The sequence below is a fragment of the Cystoisospora suis genome, assembly GCF_002600585.1.
Source record: "Cystoisospora suis strain Wien I chromosome Unknown contig_404, whole genome shotgun sequence".
NCBI classification, from domain to species: domain Eukaryota; phylum Apicomplexa; class Conoidasida; order Eucoccidiorida; family Sarcocystidae; genus Cystoisospora; species Cystoisospora suis.
The window spans coordinates 1,807-23,599 of record NW_027153205.1 but is presented as its reverse complement, the minus strand read 5'-3'; the positions used below and the strand labels follow the sequence as shown (position 1 = coordinate 23,599).

At 53.5% G+C, this 21,793-nt stretch overlaps 2 protein-coding genes across 2 annotated transcripts; one reads left to right on the top strand and one right to left on the bottom strand.

Moving 5' to 3' along the window:
* Positions 1 to 4,668: 4,668 nt before the first annotated feature.
* On the top strand, positions 4,669 to 8,598 carry CSUI_001020 (phosphoglycerate kinase). Its single transcript, XM_068061226.1, has 4 exons — positions 4,669 to 4,970; positions 6,275 to 6,702; positions 6,952 to 7,462; positions 8,144 to 8,598. The coding sequence occupies exons 1-4, from the start codon at positions 4,929 to 4,931 to the stop codon at positions 8,417 to 8,419; spliced, it is 1,257 nt and encodes a 418-aa protein (XP_067926789.1). The 5' UTR covers positions 4,669 to 4,928; the 3' UTR covers positions 8,420 to 8,598.
* Positions 8,599 to 9,173: 575 nt separating this feature from the next.
* CSUI_001019 (uncharacterized protein) lies at positions 9,174 to 20,101 on the bottom strand. Its single transcript, XM_068061225.1, has 5 exons — positions 17,816 to 20,101; positions 16,887 to 16,931; positions 16,115 to 16,225; positions 15,309 to 15,443; positions 9,174 to 14,534 (listed from the first exon to the last, which is right to left on the bottom strand). Exons 1-5 carry the CDS (start codon positions 19,325 to 19,327, stop codon positions 10,692 to 10,694), a joined length of 5,646 nt encoding a protein of 1,881 aa, XP_067926788.1. The 5' UTR covers positions 19,328 to 20,101; the 3' UTR covers positions 9,174 to 10,691.
* Positions 20,102 to 21,793: the final 1,692 nt, after the last annotated feature.

Below are 21,793 nucleotides of genomic sequence, written 5' to 3'. Positions count from 1 at the left end.
TTGGCGGTCCTTCGTCCAGGCTGTTGGGGTCGGCCGGTGTACACGTTCAGAAACTGGCTCAAAACCCGGTGCCTGTTTTGCTGTCGGGCTCCGGTCCTGAGGCTGCCTCGCGGTACGGCCTTCCTGGGCCAGCCTTTGACTAACGCACCTAGCTAGCAAGCGACTTTCGCTCAACAGAGATGGTCTGTTCTCTCCTCGCGGGAGCGGAATCGAGTTGCCTGGGCAGGCAGGAAGGCCACAGGAGGATGCAGGTGGACTTTCGGGGCCCGGAACGCACGATGCTGGTGAGCGCGGCTGTCCTGCAAGTGTCACCTGGCGATGGCCGAAACTGCTAGTCGAACCACCGAGTAATGGGGCCACGGCCTCGCTCGGTGTTGTGCATCCATTGCTCCATGCTGTTGGGGTCCACCCTTTGCCTGCCGTCTGCTCAACCTCTCTGGTGGCCGCAACAAGCGCCACCCGCTGTCGGGAGGCTCTGACCCTTGTGCTGCATGAATGTCCCGTGACTGCCGCAGTGACTGGACATCTACCCGCAGCTGCACGAGGCAGACCGCTTGCGTGCAGACTGCTCGTTCTGCTTAGACATGGGGATCCCGATTGTTCAGAACTCCGTGATGGCGGCCGAAGGTGCAGTAGCTCCAAAGAGTCGGCCAGGTGCTGTATGTGCTGCTGAATAGTTTCCATCGACGCTGGCGTGCTCCGGTCAAGCTGCTGACTCACTAGCTGCCGAAGATTGTCTAGCTGTCGAAAAACCGCGCTTCCCGGACTGGCTTCTTTCGGGTGATCGATGACTGGGGAGGACAGCGTAGTAGACTCGCTCATAAACTTGTCCCTCCTAGAGTACGAAAGATCTGTCCCTTTGGCGGGTCCAAAGGAACCATCTTGACCGAGCTGTGCGCTCTTTGCCTGCTCCCGGATTGCTGTCCAGCGAGGCAGCGACGGCAGAGTAGAGATACTCGACCGCGGATCCGCACGGCCCCGAGTGGAGCTGTGGGCGTTTATTGCCGTGGCAAGCCGGTTCCCTGGCATCATGAGTTCGCCTCTATCTCTCCGCGGCGTGGCACCGTCCGAGCTTCGTCCGAGGAGGGCACGTTTACACAATAACTCTGGCTTTTTTGTCAGTTGCTCACTACAGTAAATCAGTTGCTCGCCTCTGGACCACAACCTCCCTGAGTTACTATGCTTGCAGTCACGATACAAAGGTAACTGGTCGGCTGACAATGAAGTGCTGAGTCTAGGGAGCCCAGGACCTCTAGGTGGGTCGGCAGCAGCTGTCTTCGCCGCTGGTAGCGAGCCAGTCTGCACGGGACGGCGCTGGACGGTCGCTCGCTCGTTTATGTGATCTGACGAGGTATCCACTGACGTCCGCTGAGGGGCAGGACGACTGTGGTGCAAGAGTTCGAACGACCAGGTAGACTTTGTGTCCCGGCTGCGATTTGCAGATTGCCACGACGTAAATCCCATTTGTTGGTCATGAGGAACTGGATACCGGCCCTCCCTGGGCTCCTTCATTTTCGTAGCGGTGTGTCTTAAGGGGCAGCGCTGAGAAACTGTTTGGTGGCTCTGTAAAGAAACCAAGCTGCCTTCAGGGAAGCTGTGAGCTTCAGGCGACAACGAGGCCCCTTCTGGTTGGCCGGATAAGGCTTCCTTTCTTGGGGCCTCCGCACCGTTCCTCCCTCTGCGAGCGCGCCTGTCCGCGCACCAAGAAGTCGGGGTTCCACTCCGGAGAACGTACATGTCTCGAGCTGATGAGGTATCAGAAACCTCATCACCCGACGAACAACTTGACACACAGCCCGTGTATTTACCTGTAGAGGAGGTAGTGCGTTGAATACGGGTGGCCTGGGAATGGATTCCGTCGCTTTGCAGCGGCGAAGTTGAATCCGACCTGTCGTCTGCGGACCGGGGATAGACTGATTCAAGCAGAGGCTGGGATCCCACCGACCGACCTATTACGTGTGGATGCGGAGGCGGAGCGAACGCACTCGGGCGCATGCAAGTCTGGGAAGATCGTGAGAAACTGCTTCCCTCCCCTCGGCGTCGCAGGGGTGGCGGAACTGAGCCGCGTGAAATCCTTCCTGAGCTAATTTTTCTGGAAGAGCTGCCTGACCGATGCTGTACGGTGAAAGATCGAGGGATTGTCTGAGAAGAAGAGCTGCACGGCGGTTGGGCATTCATAACCATTTTGTCCCTGTCCCAGGTGTCGATCATTCCTTTGTCCCCTTCAGATACTGCGTAGTTGGTTGGGGAGGCATCAGCTGGTAAAGAGAGAGTCGCGCTTGACTTTGTCTGCCGTTGCGTACGGACCTCGGCATGAGACCGCACCTTCGAAACTCCCTTAAACGTGCTGGGCCGAGTGTTGTTTTTGCAGCACCTAGGTTCCCCATGCGCAGAGAGTCCCCGGAGAAGTTCCCGGGCTTTTGTGCACTGTTCGGACGAGCTCAAGACCCTGGACGGTCGACTGAGGCTCTCTGCTGACGCCTTCTGACACGGCGTCAGCTGGGGAAGGCTCTGGTTGTTCTCCACAGCATCCGTTATAACAGGCACTTGATCCGGCAGCTCTTCGACAGTAGAGCAGCTGTCCTCGAGGCTGTGGAGCTTCCCTGTGTTGTGCGCAGGGCTCGGCTTTATGGTGCCTTTAGGAGTGGAGGATCCGCTTTCGTGACTGCCGACATATTTCTTACTGTCAAACACCCCTAGGGGAAGAGCTCCTCGAGCGAAGTCAGAGAAGGCAACCTGGTTGACTCTCAGAACAGTTCGGTGGCCGTTCCGAGGGCCGACCAGCTCCTCGAAACGGACATTGGGTAGTGGCCCATCTCGCCGTACCGGCACCTCTGCATCAGGGTCGCCACGCGATGTTTTGGAGTTAGAACTCTCAAGCCTAGCCCGGCAGAAAGAGTAGTCCCGGGCACTGCCCGCATTTTGTGTGTGCGCTCGAGGCCGGGCCGGAGAATACACCTCAGCTGACGAGCGATCCCGTGGAAACTGCCAACTGATATAACTCGGCATTGTGGCCGCTTTGTGGAGCACCGGCACACACACTCACCAGGGACGTACGAGTCGACAACTGGCGAGCTAATGCTGAGTATGGAGACTGGCCCTCTTCTCTTAGTAGGACCTGAACGGATCTCGGGTGATGGAGCGACACCGGGACCGGAAAGAGGCCGCGGGGCTGGCCAAAGGACTCGAGATCCCGACGTCACGGCGGCGGGGGTCGCCGCCGTCATACTCCGAGTTCCGGCAGCAAGCTAACAAGGTTTGGGTCCACTCTGAATCGAACCTAAGCCGTGCACAGCTTCCTTTCGCTCGGCGCAGCCGCAGCGAAACGTGACAGCAGGCTGTGGGGGGCCCACTTTGCCACTCTCTCTGCCGAGTTGGGACGTATAAAAACCGGGACGACGCGAATGAACCCTGTCAGCGTCTTTCTCTCTCGCACTCCGCCCCACATGAAGTCAGTTCGTAGACTGAAGAGACTGCCTTAGTACTGTTCTCAGCAGACCGCCAAGGAATACTGTCTGTCGCGTGCGCACTGCTTGCTAGTTTGAAGCGCTTCACTTCAGCAACTTGTGTCTCCAGGTGAGAAGATTCCTTGGAGCTTGCTCCCTTGAAACCAGCAGGTAACATGAGGCTAATGCCCATACTGTAGCGAGCACATACCGGGCTACGCAGAAATCGGGCATTTAAGTAACAAGAGGCGCCTTCTGCCCCCTCTGAGTCATTCCACAGCACAAAGACGTGTGCCGCTGGACTGCTCTTTTCTCCAGCGAGTGTCGAGTACGCTCCGATGAAGTGGTGAGCTTGCCCTCGTCGTGTAAAACTAGAGCGTGCTGACTCTGAACAGGTAGACACCCAAACCGGGTTGGGGCGGCACCCCGTCAGCTGGAGAGCCCTCAGGCCCGACTTCAGCCCGGCAGGCTGTTTCCAGCCTACTGTTTTTTTACCAAGCTCTGGTATCAACCTCTTCCTAGGTGCTGGCTCCTGGCGCCGAGGAGTCCGGTGCAAGCCGAGCAGTGGAGCAGCCCGGCCATCGCGGCCAATGCGTACTCACATAATGGCGTAACCGGCATGTCTTCAGGGGCGAGTGTCTTCCGGAAGCCCGCATCTGCAACGCGGGGTGGATGCGGGAGTGCCGGCCTGATGCTTTGTGCGCGAAAATCTGTTTGAGCTAGGCAGGCGTTGTCTCGCGTAATCCTTAACCGTCGGACCTCAGCGCTTAGTCACCACTGTGGCCCCTAGAACAATGGGGTAGTTTGGCGAGAATGCTCTAATGTGTCGAACTCAACGAAAACAAGCTACCGCACATATGCCTTCATCACGGTCCAGTCTGCGATCTTGCCTCGTGGCATCCCGGCCTGTAACGCAGGCGCTTTGCCTGTGTCGGAGACAATCTGCAGCCCTAACACAGTTGAGAGCTCGCTAACAGGTACGCTGGCGACTGCGGGTGCAAAGCGGAGCTTCTCAGATAGCGGACGGTTACTAGCTACCGTCCAAGCTATTACCCTCCACCACAACAGGTCTGCTCTCCCCCGCGTAACTGCCCGCAGCCTAGGAGAGCCGCCGAAAACGAGCAGCTGTGATGCGCATCTGCCCGCTTGCGGGACCGACTCAAGCTTGCGTCTGGCAGGACTGGGGCGCAGGGACCGACGACCGTCGCAACTCGACGTGACAGCCCACCAGGAATCGTCTAATATTCAAACATGAGCGCTGCAGGGATCGGCTGCGGTGCCGGTGACGTCGGGAGCTGGTGTGCAGCAGCGTTCCTTCGCTCAGTTTTCCGTGTTGCATACTACATTTGGTGGTAAACCCTCCCAGACTTTTTTTTCTGTGTAGTTTGTGCTTGTACTGTCCATTCTTCTCGATTGCCGTACTAGCGCTCCTTTTGACATTGCCCGTTTGAGTTTACTTCTTAAACACCTTTCCAAACCAAGATGCTGGCGAGCAAGGTTGGAATCCAGGACGTGGGCGACAAGGTGAGTAGTTCACTCTCGTCTGCAGTCAGAAGGCCCCAACCGGCCGCACACTGCCTTCTCCCGGGAGTGACTTCAGTTGTTTAGTAGCAACATGCTCACTAAGTTCGGGAAGTCTTTTCCTCCATGGGGCCTGGCGTCGGCGAGAAGGGTGCTGTGGTCCTGTGTGACGTGTGACCCGGGGGTGTTTCTAGAAACCGCTTCTTTGTCGCACGCCTTCCCAGATGTTTAAGCACTTTGCACTTCTTGCGTCTGCCAAGACACATTTCTTTTTGGACTGCTACAACGGAGGTGTTGTGTGAAAGCAAGGGCGAATGCCACAGAGTGTGCCGGGCCAGCCACCGGCCAGGTGAACCGGACGGCGGACCGTGACAATAGCCGGCCCTTCAGAGTTGGAGTTCATAGCCGCCTGTCGCTCTGTGTGAAAGGCAGCGCCCAAAATCTCATGCGGTCAACCAATCGCGCTCCGCGGTCGCAGCAAGTTTCAGACTGCGGGGCCACGAAGTTGAATTCTGAGTGATGCACTTTAGAGTTACTGTGTCGTTCTGCGGGGACCAGAGTCCTCGGGCAGACTCTCGGATGCGAAGCCCTCGGCGCAGTCGTCGAAGGAATCTCGTGCAGCTTGGGGTGCTCTTATGAAGCACTCAAAGCCGATTGTTCGTGTGTCGTAGGCAGGAGACTAGCTGTGTAACAAGATCGGCCTCTCACCGTCCACTTTCCCTAGGGTTGACGAACCGCAATGACGCTGCTAGTCGCTACCTTCGACAACCCCTTTCTCTGTTTCCCGCTCCAGCCGTCTTGTCTGTTTTCTATCGTCGTAGGGTTGCGTGGCCCCGGGAGGCGTAGTCTTCGCCGAGGGTGGTTACCATTTGGCCCTTAGTATTCCTGCCTCTGGCTCAACGGTCCCGCCCAGTTGGCCCTCATGATTCTGCTTGTTTGTCTAACTGGTGCAAGCTGAAGAACGTGCTCTTCGGTGGATGGGGTGGTCTTGCAGACTTACGTGTTCCCGCGTGGTTCAGAACACAGTAGGGCTGTCACATCATCGTTGCTTCGACTAGACTCTCGAGCCCTTGGGAGTCAAGTTCAGTGTCGTTTTATAGGGTCGGGCGTTGTATAGTCTGTATTTCTGCATCGATGGCTTGGTGTGCACCGTGAATGCAAACTTCGGGGGTGGGCTTGTGAATTGCTCAGTACAGCTGTACCTATGCCTCCTAGACATAATAGAGCGATTTCCTGTGTAACTGTCGTTCGAAAAAAATCCAGTAATTCTCATACAGCGGCTTGCTTATGTCGTTGCATGTACGCAGCTCACAGGCAAGTCCGTCCTCATCCGCGTGGACTTCAACGTCCCGATGAAGGATGGCGTGGTGACGGACGCTACGCGAGTGAAGGCCACTCTGCCAACCCTCGAATATGCCCTGAGCAAGAAACCTCGTTGTCTTGTTCTGTTGTCTCATGCTGGTCGCCCTGATGGACGCGTTCAGCCTAAGTACAGCTTGAAGCCTGTCGTTAAAGTCTTGCAGGAACTGCTTCCGAAGTCTAAGGTCGTCTTCGTTGAGGACTGTGTCGGCCCCAAGGCGGAGGAGGCCGTCAAGCAGGCCAAGGATGGCGAACTTCTTCTTATGGAAAATGTCCGTTTCCACATTGAAGAGGAAGGAAAGGGAGAGGACGATAAGGGGAACAAGGTGAAGGCCGACCCGGCTGCTGTTACGAAGTTCAGGGCCGAACTCACTAAGTAAGTGGATGTGGGGAGAACGAAGATCTCATGGAGGAGGCGCAAGCACCTTACGTTTTGCGTCCACACACGCATGTACTTCAGTTGCACATACGACAGGGCCACCAGTGTCGGTGTTTTCCGTACTACACTCACTCGGTAGCCTACATCACTTCACGTCTCGCAGTGCATGCGGCGGAGAGGAAGTCAAGACGTGGTACCGTCACCGAATACTCTTTGGGACGTACGTCTGCCGGTCGCATGTTTCAGGCTGGGTGACGTGTACATCAACGATGCCTTTGGTACGGCACATCGTGCGCATGCGTCCATGGTCGGTGTTGAGACTCCCGTCCGCGCTGCGGGTCTCTTGATGAAAAAAGAGCTGGACTACTTCAGCAAGGCTCTTGAATCTCCAGAGAAGCCGTTCCTGGCCATTCTTGGTGGAGCAAAGGTCAAGGACAAGATACAGTTGATTGAGAATCTTCTTGACCGAGTGCAGATGATGATTATCGCTGGCGGGATGGCTTTCACATTCAAGAAAGTCCTGGACAACATGGCCATTGGAAACAGTCTCTATGACGAAGAAGGAGCTAAGATTGTCCCTGATATCATGAGCAAAGCAAAGAGCAAGGGTGTGGAGATCCTCCTTCCTTGTGACTTCCTGTGTGCCGACAAATTTGAGAACGAAGCCAACACACAAATCTGCGAGGACACAGCAGGAATCCCTGATGGATGGATGGGTGTCGATGTTGGCCCCAAGACCATCGAAAAGGCTCATGAGGTGAGGAAAACCACCTCGCTACTGTCTCCACGTTGCAACGTACCAACAGAAGCCAACAGAACGGTCATCTTTGTGTCTCCACCTTGTTTCACTGTTTTCCTGGAATACATTGCCGTACTTTCTGGTACCTCCTGAAACTTTGCTGCTCATTAGCTGCATTGCTGTGTGGACCCGTGTGTGCATATGCCGTGAGCGCTAAGATGATTGTGCTCTGTCAACGCATCAGCCTAGTCATCGACTGCGGTCAGAACCTGGGTTCGACAGCTGGCTGTGTAGATACGCTTTATCTGATTGTTCGTCTTCTCTTGTGTCAAGCACGTATGACGCTGATCGTGACGCGCATCATGTGCTTTCCTCCCCCTACTAGAAGTAATGGCCGGGGGCGATGGCGGTCAGAAATTCGCTGTAAAGCAGGAAGCACCTCCATGATGTTGTACAGCCGCGGAACGGCAAGGCTCTCCATTTCTCGCGAACACGACTAGGCAGCCGGCTTCTGTCGTAAGGAGCGAAGGTCTTTCTCCGTATAGAGGGAAAACTTCGGACTGTATCGTAGAAGTGCGGGGGCATGTTACAGCTGATGTGAACGTGGGTTCATCCGTATAACCATTCGACTGGTATTGACGGGAAGACACTTTATGTTCTTGAGTTGTAATCTCTTGCTGTTTTCTCTGTGTACCTCAGATGATCCTCAAAGCGAAGACTCTTGTCTGGAATGGGCCGCCAGGTGTTTTTGAGATGCCAAACTTCGCCAAGGGCAGTACTGCTTTCTGCAAGGCAGTTGCCGAGGCCACACAGAAGGGATGCATTACTATTGTTGGTGGAGGAGACACAGCCGCTCTCGTGGAGAAGCAAGGATATGCTTCGAAAGTTAGCCATGTATCTACTGGTGGAGGTGCATCTCTTGAGCTCCTGGAGGGAAAGACCCTCCCTGGTGTCGCGGCTCTCTCTAACAAATGAGCGCGCAGCCTACTAAGGGATGACAGGACACATTGGCATGGCTGTTAGTCCCCGAGCAGAATGTGTACGGGCACCGGCAGGACGTCATGCCGCATCATTGTGTGGCATAGTCCACTTCGGGGGTTCACATTGGCGCACATTGACAGTTCATTCATTTCTCTTCTACGGACAGCAGGACTTCGGTACTAGTGCTTGTAGACGTGAAAGTGCAGACAGGACTGAATGTGAATACCAACGTACTATGTGTACGCTCACCGTGTTTACAACACATGACAATCGTTGTTACTGCGGAAGAGAATGCAATGTAGGTCGAACTGAACAGACACGGTCAATAGCAGACGCGACTCGGTCTGCTGCCTGGGATCTTCCGTTTGACCGCGTCGAACCTTGAGAGGCTCTCATGCATGGCACACCGTCCCAGGTCAGAAGTCATCAAACAGGCACCTGTCCGTGAAGTCGCATACTGAAGCAGAGGTTCAGGAGCAAGCGTTCGTGAGAGTGTCGACTTAGGGTTTTAGTGAGAGGGCATTTGGAAATCCGGGCAGGTGGCATGTCGGGGAAACAGACCGAAGGCGCCTGCACTCACTTTCATCCCGAGACATGTACACAGCATCGCCGAACGCCTCGGCGGTTGCAAGAACGGAGATTCTGCTTCTGTTTGCCGAGCCAGCGTCGGTAGAGCCACGAACTCGGGCCCATACCGTGAACCCCAAGAAAAAGTATTGAGGCGGGCACAACAACTCTGTGCTAGTTGGGTAGCGGGAAAGTATGACTCCAATATTGATAGCACACCACAAAAAGCACGGAAAAACGTGCTTCGGCAAAGGCCTTGATTAGCAGGCGTGTTCCAGCCAGTCGTGCCGTCACGGATGCTCGCATATTGGCAAGGCCAAGCGAACTAGACGATCTGCCTTCAACAGCGCATCCATTGAAGCCAGACAACTTCTCAAGGTGCCCCTCGTTCACGCTGCGGCGGAGACCGAGGATTCGAGCTCAGTGGCCCTATTGCCAGACAGCGTTACCCCCAGGAATGGCCTCCGAAACATTTGAAGGAGTATCTGATGTTCCTTAGTCCAGCCATTTCTCCATCACGAACCTGGATATCAGAGAGCGGTATGTCAACACTGCCGGACGTGTAACTCCTTGAAAGTTTTCAAGCACGCATCGCGCCTTGACAAGGCAGCTACTAAGGAGATTTGCATTTTGGACAAATTACAAGGACGGATACCAACATGCGACCTCGATTTTGTGCGTGAAATGACATGTCTCAGCTTTATGCAGCACAAAGGTCGCCTCGCATACACAAACGGGAAGTCCCCCTTCTAAAATCCGCAAGTCACGTCCCTAACCACCTGAACACATCAACATCTAGCGCTCCTGTCTTTAACTTGGCGATCGAACGCATAGCTCTTGGTGTACGACTCCTGAGTTTGACAGGACCTCGTCATTCACAAGGCAGGCAAATGTGGCTTGTCCGCAGATTGGACGCACAGGCTACCACGAAATACTGTTGTGTGCTCCACTCGGGCGCAAGGGCCACCACACTAGTACAGAAAGCTTCTCGCTCGACAAAGGCGGCCTGCAACAATGTAACAGCTCACCCCCCGGCTGTCTCTTGTCGCTACTAAACTCATCTGAAACAAACGGACTGCGCAGCCAGACCGCAACTTGGGGCTGTCCATCGACGTAGTGAACAGATTTTCTAGGACACGGGGAGAGGGAAGGGCGAAAACTTGTATCGTGGAGTTGCTTTCCGGTCGGCCCCTAATGAAACAGAAAGAACGAGTGATGAAGCCAGCAGTTGAAACGGCTCAGATCGACTTCCACCAGTTTTCCATATCCACCTGTCTGTAGTCGGGCCTTCTACAGTCACAAGCCCAACAGTTTGTGGACTGGCCCTGCTCACATCAGATTTCCGTCGGAAATTACGGTCAGCATTCCTAAATCAACTGGAGGCGGCCAGCCTTACCCACCCGCGACACCAAGCGGAAGGAACGAAACTATGGGACGATGCCGAGCACCACTCAGAACGAGAATGTCTCCACTGTACGACAACCGCCTTAAGAGCACCCTGTCACTGCACCTTGGAAGGACGGTTCCGGACAGGAAATCGGTCCAGACGCAAATAGCTGTCCTGGCCGAAAATGAGGGTATTGATACAGAAAATTACGTGTATAACTCCGCTGACTTGCAGCGGCTGTCTCTCTATCTACAGTCATGCGGACAGCTGCGAACGCTATGTCCTGTACAACGCGCAGTGAGCTAGACTGTGTTATTTGCTGTCCGGACCGCTATTGGCTCTCGGTAACCCTTGTTCTTTGCTCTTCAAGTACAGTCTCGGGCGAAATGGTTTAGGCATTGGCCCGTACTTCTTGAATCTTGCGTAAGAAGACATGCGCTTGTATTCGAGCATTGCCGCCTCTTCGTCGACCTGACAATCTGTACCGTCGGCACCTCTGTCGCCGCTAGCTTGTCCTTGTGATGTCAACACATCCTTCTCCTCCCCCTGAGCAGAAAGCCCTTCGCCACTGCCTCCTGAACGTGAGGATGTGCGAGCAGGGAGAGACGAGGGGAGGCCTCCCTTTCCCGATTTCAGGGCAGGCGGAGGCGGGCTTTTCTTGGAGGGTGGCGCGGTAGAAGACGGTGTGCCCTTCGAAGGGCCCCTCGTTGGACCGCCGCTGCCTGGTTGTCCCGCCTGACTCGCCACGGTGGCCTCACCCTCCAGCCCGGCCTCACTCGCTTTCGCTTCACTCTGTCCGTCAGCAGGGGGAGGTAGACCTCCCATCTTCTTCGGCAAAGAGCCTTTCTTAGTCGGGGGTGGGAGGCCCTTCTTCCCCAAAGGCCCCGGGACCGGTCCATTCTCTTTCTCCTGCTCATCTGCACCACCTGAAACACTATCAGACTCCGTCATACTAACCGGTGTACCTTCCTTCTTTGTGACTGGGTCAGGAGGCATCGCCTTCTTGTTGCCTCCTCCCGCCTTAGGACCGCCTGGGAGAGGCGGCGCTTTCTTATGCCCTGCCGCCGGAGCATCCTTCGCAGCTTCACCGTTGGCCGTGTCTTCAGTCCCGCCTTCAGGGCCCCCTTCCCTATCCGCAGGCGTGGAGGACCCTTCCCTCGACGAGGGCTCGGCACGCACGACCCCGGCCTTCTTGGGAGGAAGAGGAGGAGGGCGTGGCCCCGCCTTCTTCCCTCCGGCATCCGCATTCTCTGGCACATTGTCCTTCTGTTCAGCCGAATCCGGAGATGTTCCTGGACCCTTACTCGCTTTCGCTTCACTCTGTCCGTCAGCAGGGGGAGGTAGACCTCCCATCTTCTTCGGCAAAGGCACCTTGTTGAGAGACGGGAGGGTTCCTTTCACTCTTACCGCTGCATCAGGGACAGGGGTACCCGGCGCCACTGACGGGGGTTTGACGGACGAGGATGCCAACCTGTCTTTCTGCCCCAACCCGTCGGGTCCTAGCTGATGTCGCTCTCCAGCACCGACCGGACCGGAATTAGCAGGATCGGTGGAGACATTCTTAGCAGCTGGTAAAGCAGGTGTCTTCTTCGAAAGAGCAGAGCCTTTCTTTCCAGATGGCAAACTACTAGGAGAGAGACCCACCTTCTTTCCGACTTCATCCGTCCCTCCTGGGCTTGGCTGCTCTGCCTCCCAGTCTCTGAGGTCTGCCGGACGTTCCTCCGTCGGCTCGACTTCCTGAGGTCCAGGCTCCGACGACGTGTCTGCGGCTGTCCTACCGTCATCACAGGACGCGGGCACCGCCTGCACCTTCGGGAGAGGCTGTTTCTTTGTGATAGGCGACTCACCCAGGCTCTTCGTCTTTACTGGAGTAGCACGACCTAGCTTGCCTGCTTTCGCCTTCGACCCCGGCACTTCTAAAGAGGCTTGGGACTGCTCTGCCTGCGAATTCGCGTCAGGCATAACTCGGGCTTCAGGCGTCTTCGAGGTCGAAGGGGAAGCTGGACTTTTAGCCTTCTTGGAAGGGGGTGGTACTCCCTTTTTACTCGCAGTAGCGTTGTTGGTCTCCGTCTTCACGTTGACTAGCGGCGTGTCGATGCGCTCGGCGTCTGGTGTAACGTCTCCCTTGGTCTCTGGTGAACCAAGCCTGGTCGAGGAAGTCTTCGGCTGAGGGGGACTCGGCAGTCCCTTCTTCGCAGTGGGGAGCGGAAGAGACTTTTCTTTCTTCCCTAGAAGCCCTTGAATATCTGACGGCGGAGAGGAGGAGGCTGGAGTCGTAAACCCAGTTCGTTCCACCGTACTTGCCTTTAAGGTGTTGTCTTCGGTACCTGTTAAAAGACTGCTACCTTCTTTGCTCACAATGTGATTACCTGAAAGTTTCCCCTCTCCTGCAGATTTGGCAGACCCTCGTTCTATACCACCCCCTGGCACCGCGGAGACAGACGACTGAGAGGGCGTCCCCGGGACACTATCTTCCTGATCCCCTTTCTTGTCTGCAACAAGATCGAGGGCTTCCACATTCGAAACGTTGGCGCTCTGACGGCGCTTGTCTCTGACAGCCTCAACAGATGCACTGACGCGGTCTAGGAAAAATCCTTCTGGAGCACCTCTAGGAGATCGGGCTGATAGACGGCGGGCTGACGGCAAATTACTCTCACTATTCAGGGGTGATCCCGACTGTGATAGACGTCCAATATCAAGTCTTTCTACCCCTCTTGGCCTCATTCCCTTCTTCTCGTCGGTCCCGCTGTCGCCTGTTGCGCCACTCCCCTGGCTGTTGTCTTCCTCACTTCTCCCTGGCACGCCCTCCCCTACGCTTTCACTCGCTGTTTCAAGGCTTCTTGACTGAAGGCTTTTTGATAGTGTTTGCATACTATCCAAAACTGAAGACGTCTCTCCAGCTCGAGCCCGCCTACGAGTCTTACCTGCGTTAGCGAAATCCAACTTATCCAGTACCTGTCTATCATAATTGATCACGTGAGGGGCAATCCCAGCTCTATGTGCAGCTAAAGTCGCCTTGAAAAGAGCAGCGTCCTCGGCTTTCCGTAATTTCATTAACTGCTGTTGACGCCTTCTGTCAGACGTCCGAGGCCTAGGTGACTTTCCCAATTCCCCGTCCTCCACGCTAGCTGCTCTAGAAAGTACAGGAGTACGTTGAGCGTCTAACAAGATCTGCAATTCTTCCTCTACCTGCTGGCGTCTCAATTCCACCTCTTCCTTTTCTTCCCGGACTTTAGTGATCACGATCTGCGCCTCTTCCAGTTCTTTCTTTACACAAGCAAGTTCTTCATTCGCTTCATCCAACTCTTTCTTAACGCAGGCAAACTGCCCAAGCGCTTGGGCAGTTTCTTCATTAGAGTGATCCAGTTTCTTCCTCACACAGGCAGATTCTTCAGTTGCTTGCCCTAACGCCTTCCGCATAGACACGATCTCTTCGTTGGCTGCCTCTAATTCTTTCTTTGTGACGGCAATCTCCTCCTCTGCCTTCTTCGACTGGTCTTCGGTCCTGGCAAGTTTCTGGTGGAGCTCAGCTACCTTTTCTTGCAACTGCTTCTCTGAGGAACGCGCTCCTTCTTGATTCGTCTCTTGCAGCTGCCTCGCCACAATCAAGTCCCGCTCTAGGTTCTCCTTTGCAGACACCGCTTCTTGCAGCTCCTGAGAGATCAGCTGTTTGAACTTTGCCAAGTCTTCCTGCGCTTTCAGCTGCCTCTCAATCTCTCCAGCTTTCTCCGCTTCCCGAGCTCTGTCATCCTCCTCGACTGTTTTCTGTAGACTTGCGAGCTCTCCCCGGGCTTGCGCGAGTTCAGCTGCCACTCGTTCTTTTTCAGAAGCCCACCGTCTTTCCTCGTGGGCATGACGTTCTTTCACTGTGTCGACTTCCTTCTCCTTCTCCTTTACCTGAAGCTGAAGCCGACGGGTCACCTCAACGACCTCCGTTTGCTTGGCTTCGCACACTGTCTGTAGCTCTGTTACTTGGACCCGGCACTCAGAGAGCTCAATCTCTAGAGCAGTTGCACGCGCGACGGCTTCCTGTTCGGCTACTTCAGCAACTTTCAACTTCTCTTCAAGTTCTGCAAGACGTCGTATATTCTTGATTCTCTCTGCTTCAAAAGTCTCGGTCATCTCTCTGACCACTGCCCGCTGCGCGGCTTTCAACTGTGGGACGAATATAGTGGAAGAGAAGGGGACATAAAACCAAATGTTTTCTTCCACACGGACTTCCTTGACTTTTCTTTCTACTTGCTTTCAAACTGATATTCAGTGTCGTGTCTACAAAATCTGGCATGTGGGACATGACTCTAGTCTGATGACATAGTTTTTATCATGCAGCTGTTGGCAAGGCTTTCACCGCTTTATCTCTGGCTTTTCCTAAGTATCGCCGCTATGTAGAGCACCTGAAGTCGAAGTTGCTAACTTTCTTCCCAACCGGATGAGGGGGAGAAAAGAGCTTGACATTACCCACATACAACACTACTCACCTACGACCTGTCGTTTTCGTGAACAGTAAACTGTCGTGAAATTCTTCACATCAAAACAGTAGCTGCTGCTGCTGCTTATCACTTCTGCCTACCTACACGGCCGGATCCGCTCGTGCGTGACTGCGCCAGTACTATGTCGAAGTGCGTAGTGATCTGCATACAGCATGTATAAAGGAAGTTGCTGGAAACGCATACACCCGACCTGGAGCTCGGGTGTATACAAATATATATATATATGTAATCGCGTGGTCCCTCCATAACCAAGACCCTGAACTGAGAGGAAACAAGAGCTGTCTCCGTTCAGAGAATGTCGTAGCCATCGAGTGGTTTCCAACTGCACGCGCTCGGCCAAAATAGCTCGTGACTACACGCGTAGCAACGTAGAGGCTTTCTTACGCAACAACCTCAGAAGCCCTAGCCCCTAGGCCGCAACTAAGGTGCAAAGGCTCACTCTCTCCTCAGCGACTTGAACGGCCTCCTGAGTTCGCTTCTCAGCCCATCCTCCCCCGCGTGCCTCCAGCAGTAGCAAGCGGAGTTGCTGTTTCTCAGTCTGTAAGCGCCGGATAGCTCTCTCTTCTTCGCTAACCTGCTCACAATAGCGACAGTAGGCTGCACCAATGGAGTGGCGGATCACCACAAGCCACTCCCCCGTATAGACGTCGGATAACGGCTCAAGCCGCCTTCAATTAGTGTGTAAAGACTGATGTTATATTGAACGCTGCCCGTCACCTCATTGCTCTCCTGACACATGTCAAACCCTACTGCCTCGGAAGCACGTCCCTCAAGGCGGGCTGTCCCGCCACTGCGGGGAAGGCAACTTCGACAAGTGTCGGATAAGCTTCCCGGGTATCAAATCAATTGCATCCCCGGTAGTTTCTCGCTCGATCTCCCCGTGTACAAGAGACACCACCAACAGAAACACTAGACAGGTGGCCTCCCGAAAGAAGAGAAAAACAAGTATACCTAGCGCGAGTTCAGCCCTGTTGTGTGAGCCGTACCATGAACTACTTGCAGCTGGCCTTGTTCTTCTTTACCTCCTCGGTACTTCCACATTCGGCTGGCCAGTCTACATACGAGCCGACCCCAGTTGTTACTCCGGGAGATATTCCCGCTGTAAACCATCTAACCAGCTATATTGAAAGAGGGGCGACAAAGCAGAAACGTGGCCCGATCGACTTGCAACGCATGGGGGTGGGCGTAGGCAAGTTCGGCAAAAAAAGCGGAAACACTTAGGGCCTATATGTGATACAGTCTTACCTGCTGGCTCAGCAAACATCGATCTGCCTCCACAGCCAATAGCTGTTGAGTTAATAGTCGATCGTCGCAGGCCTTTGGATAAGGAAGAAGCTCCATGCACGCGATCCATACCTGAAGAGCGAACAAAGAGGAACTCCGCATGATATCATCTACTAAGCTTCAGGTTCAGAAACTATTTCCCACTGTGTCTTGATTCAGTTTGAGATCTCGAGCCGAGTAACAAGCACCCGAGGCCAATCCACGGGAACCTATCCCGCAATGCCGCAGGCATGCCCAGTGTTGGGAAGCCGCAGCTACGCACATAAGGTCAAAAACCAGACCGGCTAACAGGAGCATGTTGTTTACTGAGCTATTCGACTTGAAACGGTACCATCGCCCGAGACACTCTGTCTCTTCTCCTAACTATATGCAGTTTTTATCTTGAAATATATGTTTAAGCCTCTTTGATGACACCAGGCAGTGTAAGAGGAAGACCACCAATACTGCGCGAACTCCTCCTTCCTTCTCCCGCGTGTGTTGAGTCACAAGGTCACCGAACCATTGTGGAGAGACGATGTGCGAAATCGATTCCTATCTTCTTTTCCGTTCAGGCGCGCTAAGGCTGGATGAAAGGAATCTAGTAGATCTTGAAGAAAGAGTCATCTACATCGGTCCTTTCTTCTTCCACTCGGATTCACACGGGGTTCGCTTGTTCTCTTGAGGTGCCAGTGCCCCCCCCGTCTCTCTGTGGAAACTGTCAGCTAAACTTCATCCTGCTCTTGACACCACGTACCTTGAGAAGACGATTTTCTCGTTGCAGCTCAGACACATCCGTAATCTACAGAAAGTACACAAAGGGACAGAGACAGAATAGTCACTAGCTGGCGTAGTCATACAGGCGTCTGCATCATGCGGAAGCGGAAACTGGCCTGCACACGTTTGCGCCTGAGCCTCCAACCTAGAAAACCGTATCACTACACACATACATAGCAGTGTATCAACATCATGTCAAAGCTCAGAAACGACCAACCAGAATACCCTCTCACTACTGTATGCGGAGAACTCAGTCTCATGTCTCTCCGCCTTCGATCATGCGCCCTGTCTCCAGGAAACGAAGACTATAAACGGGGGACGGGGCGAAGCGACCCAAACACCATACACGGGAGCTCAGCGGTCTCTGATAAGGTGAACTGCTTACATGCAAGCTGAACTACCATGAACGCTACCCTCATTCCCCTCAAAAGGACAGAGAGGATATGAGTATCGTAGCGAGCCAGCTGCTTGCATTAGAGACAGGGCCTTTCCCAAACTCGTGCAATAACAGAGTTAGTAGAACGAGCCCTCTTTTGGGATGCACACGCCCGCAATGGCACCCTCGTTCCCCGGTGAGCAACTGAGTCTCCTGATTACTTTGTCTCTCCACTATGGATGTTTCTCTACACAAGACACCCCAGATGCTTCCCTACCTACCGCACGACGGGACACGGACAATACGTCTTGGCCGTCTCACACACGTGAGTGGAGAGCCTGACAAATGACGGTAGAGCGAGCTGTACGACTAGAGAGACTTGTCGAGGAAACACAAAGACTGGCCTCGGGTCTCCGAGGCAGCCGACCGTTCTACTTGAGTGTATGCCTACGCATAGAGGAAACCAAGTAAGTCAGACGCAGACAGTTCACTTGTCGACCTGAGCTGCATCATGTCTTCAGAGAGAGTCTTACCTTTGACGTGTCTGTCCAGTCTTTGAGAGAATCAACTCCCTTCGATTTCTTCGCACGATTGAGACTTTGTCGCAGTTTAACGAAAGCAGCAGGAGATACAGATTCTCCGTGGTTCAAAAGTTCTAGAAGAAGCTCTCTGTCGCTAGGACTTTGCCGTCCTTCACCTTCTGATCCACCTCTATCTGAAGTCAGGCCACGTCGTCCTCCTGGATAGTCAAGTGTATGAGTTGCAGACTCAGATTCACGCAGCTCCCTCGCATCTCCATTTCCTTTGGTCGAGTAATCCATAGGTTCCAGACCACCCCGGCTATATGTCGTACTTGGCCGGGGTGATGTTGTACAGGATGTCTGGGGTACTTCAATGACAGAAGGAGGACGAGCATGTTGCCTAGCTGAACATTTACGAAAGCCTCCTATCGGAGAGACAGAAACTTTCAAAGGTATACACTGGATAGAATCAGTCCTGGGTGACACACGGGTGCCACCACGAGACCCCGCGCCCATAAGCAATTGTCCCTGGAGGGTCTCTTCTTCGTCTTCTTGCGAATGCCGGTTACCCTGGAGAGACGCTTTCTCGGGGAGACAACGCAATGAATGCGAAGGACGGGGGCCAGAAAGTGGAAAAGGACTGCCAGAGGTCCCTCCTCCTCCTTGATGACTAGAAGGTGAAGGTGAAGCAGCTAATACGGGGGGGAAGAAGGGTGAAACTCGAACACCAGGTATAGGCGGCAGGTTAGGTATACGTGACTCTAAAGACTCTTCGGTTTGGTCTCGAGTTCCTTTTTGCACGGGAGAAGGAGAAATCGAACAAGGAGACGAAGACAGGAAACCGGAAGGAGTAGGTGATACGCGAGAGAGCATAGGACGAGCATGCGGTGAGGATCGGTGCCTAGCAGTTACGTTGTCGTTATCAGGAGGACTTGTTGGAGAGGTAGAATAACACTCCTTCAATCTCTGAGATTTGGGATGGAAGGAAACTTTCAGACCTTCAAATGTACTGGAAATGTCTGGTGACTCCAGTCCATTCTTGGATTGAAGTGTAGAGCGGACAGCAGGCCGTGTTGACGAAGGAGAAGTTGGACTGTATGTTGTAGGTGGATCTCGATTGTCTCGAGACAATCGCGATTCAGGGTAAGGAGACTTAGCAGATGGAGATACGGCTTTTCTCCGCAAGAATGATCCATCGAGAGTACCTCCTCTGTTTCTTGCCAAACGAGGCATAAGAACAGATAAAGGAGTTGTAATCTCAGTACTGAACCGTTGAGATTCATCACATTTATCTAAGAACGTAGGAGGAGGCTTGAATGCTTCATCTTCACCGATGTCTTGACATTCCTCCATCCATCTTCTTCGCCTAACAGGAGAACGCTTCTTTCTTGGTTCTTGTTCTCTCTGGATGGTGAGTGCATACGGGGGGTGTGTATGTACAGGTGAAAAGTGAGGTGACTTTCCCTGATCGAAGGACTCCGATAAGAGAGGAGGACGCCTCCGAAGTCTCGAAGGCGAATACATTCTTGAGTGCTATTGTACAAGTAGTCCCATCGATTGCATCTTCCTTGGATGCCACCCTGGAAGCGCCTCTTAAAGGAGTTCCTCGAGTAACTTTTCCCTTCGTTATTTCCCTCGAAGAGTCTATATCCCACCGCCCTATTGACCTGAGGAACTATTTTGTCTGCTGCCACAACGACCTGCATGGCTTGACATGACAAGCGGCTTCGAATCCGACGAAGAAATCAGAAGCTAAAAAACAAATGGGCCTTGGACTGAGGGCCACACGCGCTCGCTCCTTGACGGAACGGGAATGACCAGGCTGCAGGTGCAGAACGAGGCAGCACTCAGCAATGGAGAGTCAATAGTTTCGCCATGTGCCACGCCCTCGTCACAACAGAAAATGTTGAGTCGGGCTTTAATACGTGGCAATTAAAGAAAATATCGTTTGTCGCCTCCAATGAGAGATGCATGCCGGAACCTTCCCGAAAGATCGTTTCACGCCGCGCTTGGTTAGTGGCCTCCTTCGTCTTGGCGTGTTAATGAGAAAAGACCTGGGAGCATTTGATGTCTTACGAGAAATGAGCGGCAAGCGTGAAAACGTAGACAGCAGAAAAAGAAAGATCGCCGCGTATAAAGATCCGGACGGCAGCTATGCCAGCTAGAGAATGCGTGGAAAGAGCAGGACTCTGTTAGAAGTCCTGGACGATGCAGAAAAGCAACTATATAGTAGGACGGCAGACTTGTGGGAAACTGAATTTGAAACAGCCGTGGTAAGATGAAGAGGTTCTTTTCTGGAGAGACGTCGTTGGGACAGGCCCTCTGACCCACGACGAGCCAATAGCACCAGCAGCAGACTTATTGCATGCGAAGAAGCTTGTGCGGAAAAGAGACTAGTGACACAGGAAAAAGAATTTTATGGCACCAAAAGCATGCTTCTAAGACTCAAGGCAACCAAGGCAACCGCTAAAAAAAGAATGTCTTGGACATTATTCTTTGGCTCTAAACTGCATGGAGGCTGCAGGAAGCCCGACAACCTGTCACGGCTAGCTGCTGTGAAGGGACGGGGAACATCGAGATGTCTTCTCGCAGGCATAATACGGTTGACAAGAAGGCCGCGGAGTCGTAACGCCGTTCTCATGAATTACACTAGATTCAGCACCCTCTCTCTAGCTGGATACTCGAACTATCCTTTGGATTGGGGGAGCCACGCAACGGTGAAACTGCTATTAAGACAGGATTGCCAGTTGGAGAATGGTGCCGCACGTGTCTGCCTCGGTTGTCTTGACTTCAAGCCGTTGATGAACAATTTGCCCGTTTCCCCAAGATCCTGGAAATGCCAGGTACTTTCAAGCAGTTTGTCGGGGAACCAGCCGTCAGAGGCGTGTCACGGATGCAAACCAGATGTAAAAAGGGGTCCCTTCAGCATACAAGAAACAAGGCTGTGGGCAACACGGTTTGTACCTGTCTAGGGGCGCAGACCCAACAGATCCACCTTGTTGCGACCCCACTGTACATACAGTTGAAACGACGAGATCTGGAGTCTCTGCTTGAAGCTCCATGCAGTTGTTTGTTGGAGACGTCTTTATCGGTGCCGCTTTGTTTTGAGAAGCAACATCATCTCTTCTAGAACCGGATCTCTACTACAAGGGAACACAATACCGTGAAGTCTTTCTAAAGCACGAGACAGGTTTCCCGTGCTACCGGTGAGAAACTCCCGGGTATACAGGCACGACAGGGCCTGGACAATGGGACTTTCCAGAAGCCGACTACCCACACCTTGGCGGATCGACTGTTGTGCTTCCACGCCTGCGTGCGTGCGAGACGAAGATCGATGCTATGAACCGCAACCGAGGTGTTGCAAACCGCTTTTGCTGTCCTCCACGTTCAACCTCACGATTTGAAGGGAAAACCAGCCATGTCCGCGCGATGACACCAACGCGTAACCTTTTTTTCAGCCCAAACCCTCTTTGCTGCCTTTGTTTCTGGAATGTATCCAATGTTACGCTCAAGTTACTCATCTGCATGCATGTCTAGGCTTACATGTACGCGATCCTGGCAATTGTGTGCGTATTCAACACTTGGTGATGAAAGAACACTTTCTTTGTCATCCACAGTACTCGGTGGGACGTAGGAAGACATGCTTGAGCCCAACACTGGGATAACCAGGTCGCTCTCTATCTATGCCGGTATGTAGCAAGAGCAGTCTAGCCTCTCCGTAATACAACTTGATTTGAAGGCCGTTTTGACACGACAACGATCTGAAGGTAAGGTGCTACCTCACCCAGGTAGTGCCAGTGAAGAGGGAGGATACCACTAGATATGCAGATCCGAACAACATGAACAAGAAGTAGCCGTACGCACGACTATGGTCTCAGTGAACACGACCTTGAGAAGCCTATGAGATAAAGCAGCTACCGTGGGGCACTCATGCTGAGAATATGTCGAGATGCCGGTTTTACATCATAATCCTAACTACGGCTGAAAACA

Coding starts and splice junctions, on each gene's coding strand:
- CSUI_001020 (XM_068061226.1), top strand. CDS start 4,929: ATGCTGGCGAGCAAGGTTGGAATCCAGGACGTGGGCGACAAG. Junction 4,971..6,274: donor TCCAGGACGTGGGCGACAAG/GTGAGTAGTTCA, acceptor GCATGTACGCAG/CTCACAGGCAAGTCCGTCCT. Junction 6,703..6,951: donor TTCAGGGCCGAACTCACTAA/GTAAGTGGATGT, acceptor CGCATGTTTCAG/GCTGGGTGACGTGTACATCA.
- CSUI_001019 (XM_068061225.1), bottom strand. CDS start 19,327: ATGTATTCGCCTTCGAGACTTCGGAGGCGTCCTCCTCTCTTATCGGAG. Junction 15,444..16,114: donor GATGTTTGCTGAGCCAGCAG/GTAAGACTGTAT, acceptor TATTGTGAGCAG/GTTAGCGAAGAAGAGAGAGC. Junction 14,535..15,308: donor TTCAAGTCGCTGAGGAGAGA/GTGAGCCTTTGC, acceptor TTCGTCCCACAG/TTGAAAGCCGCGCAGCGGGC.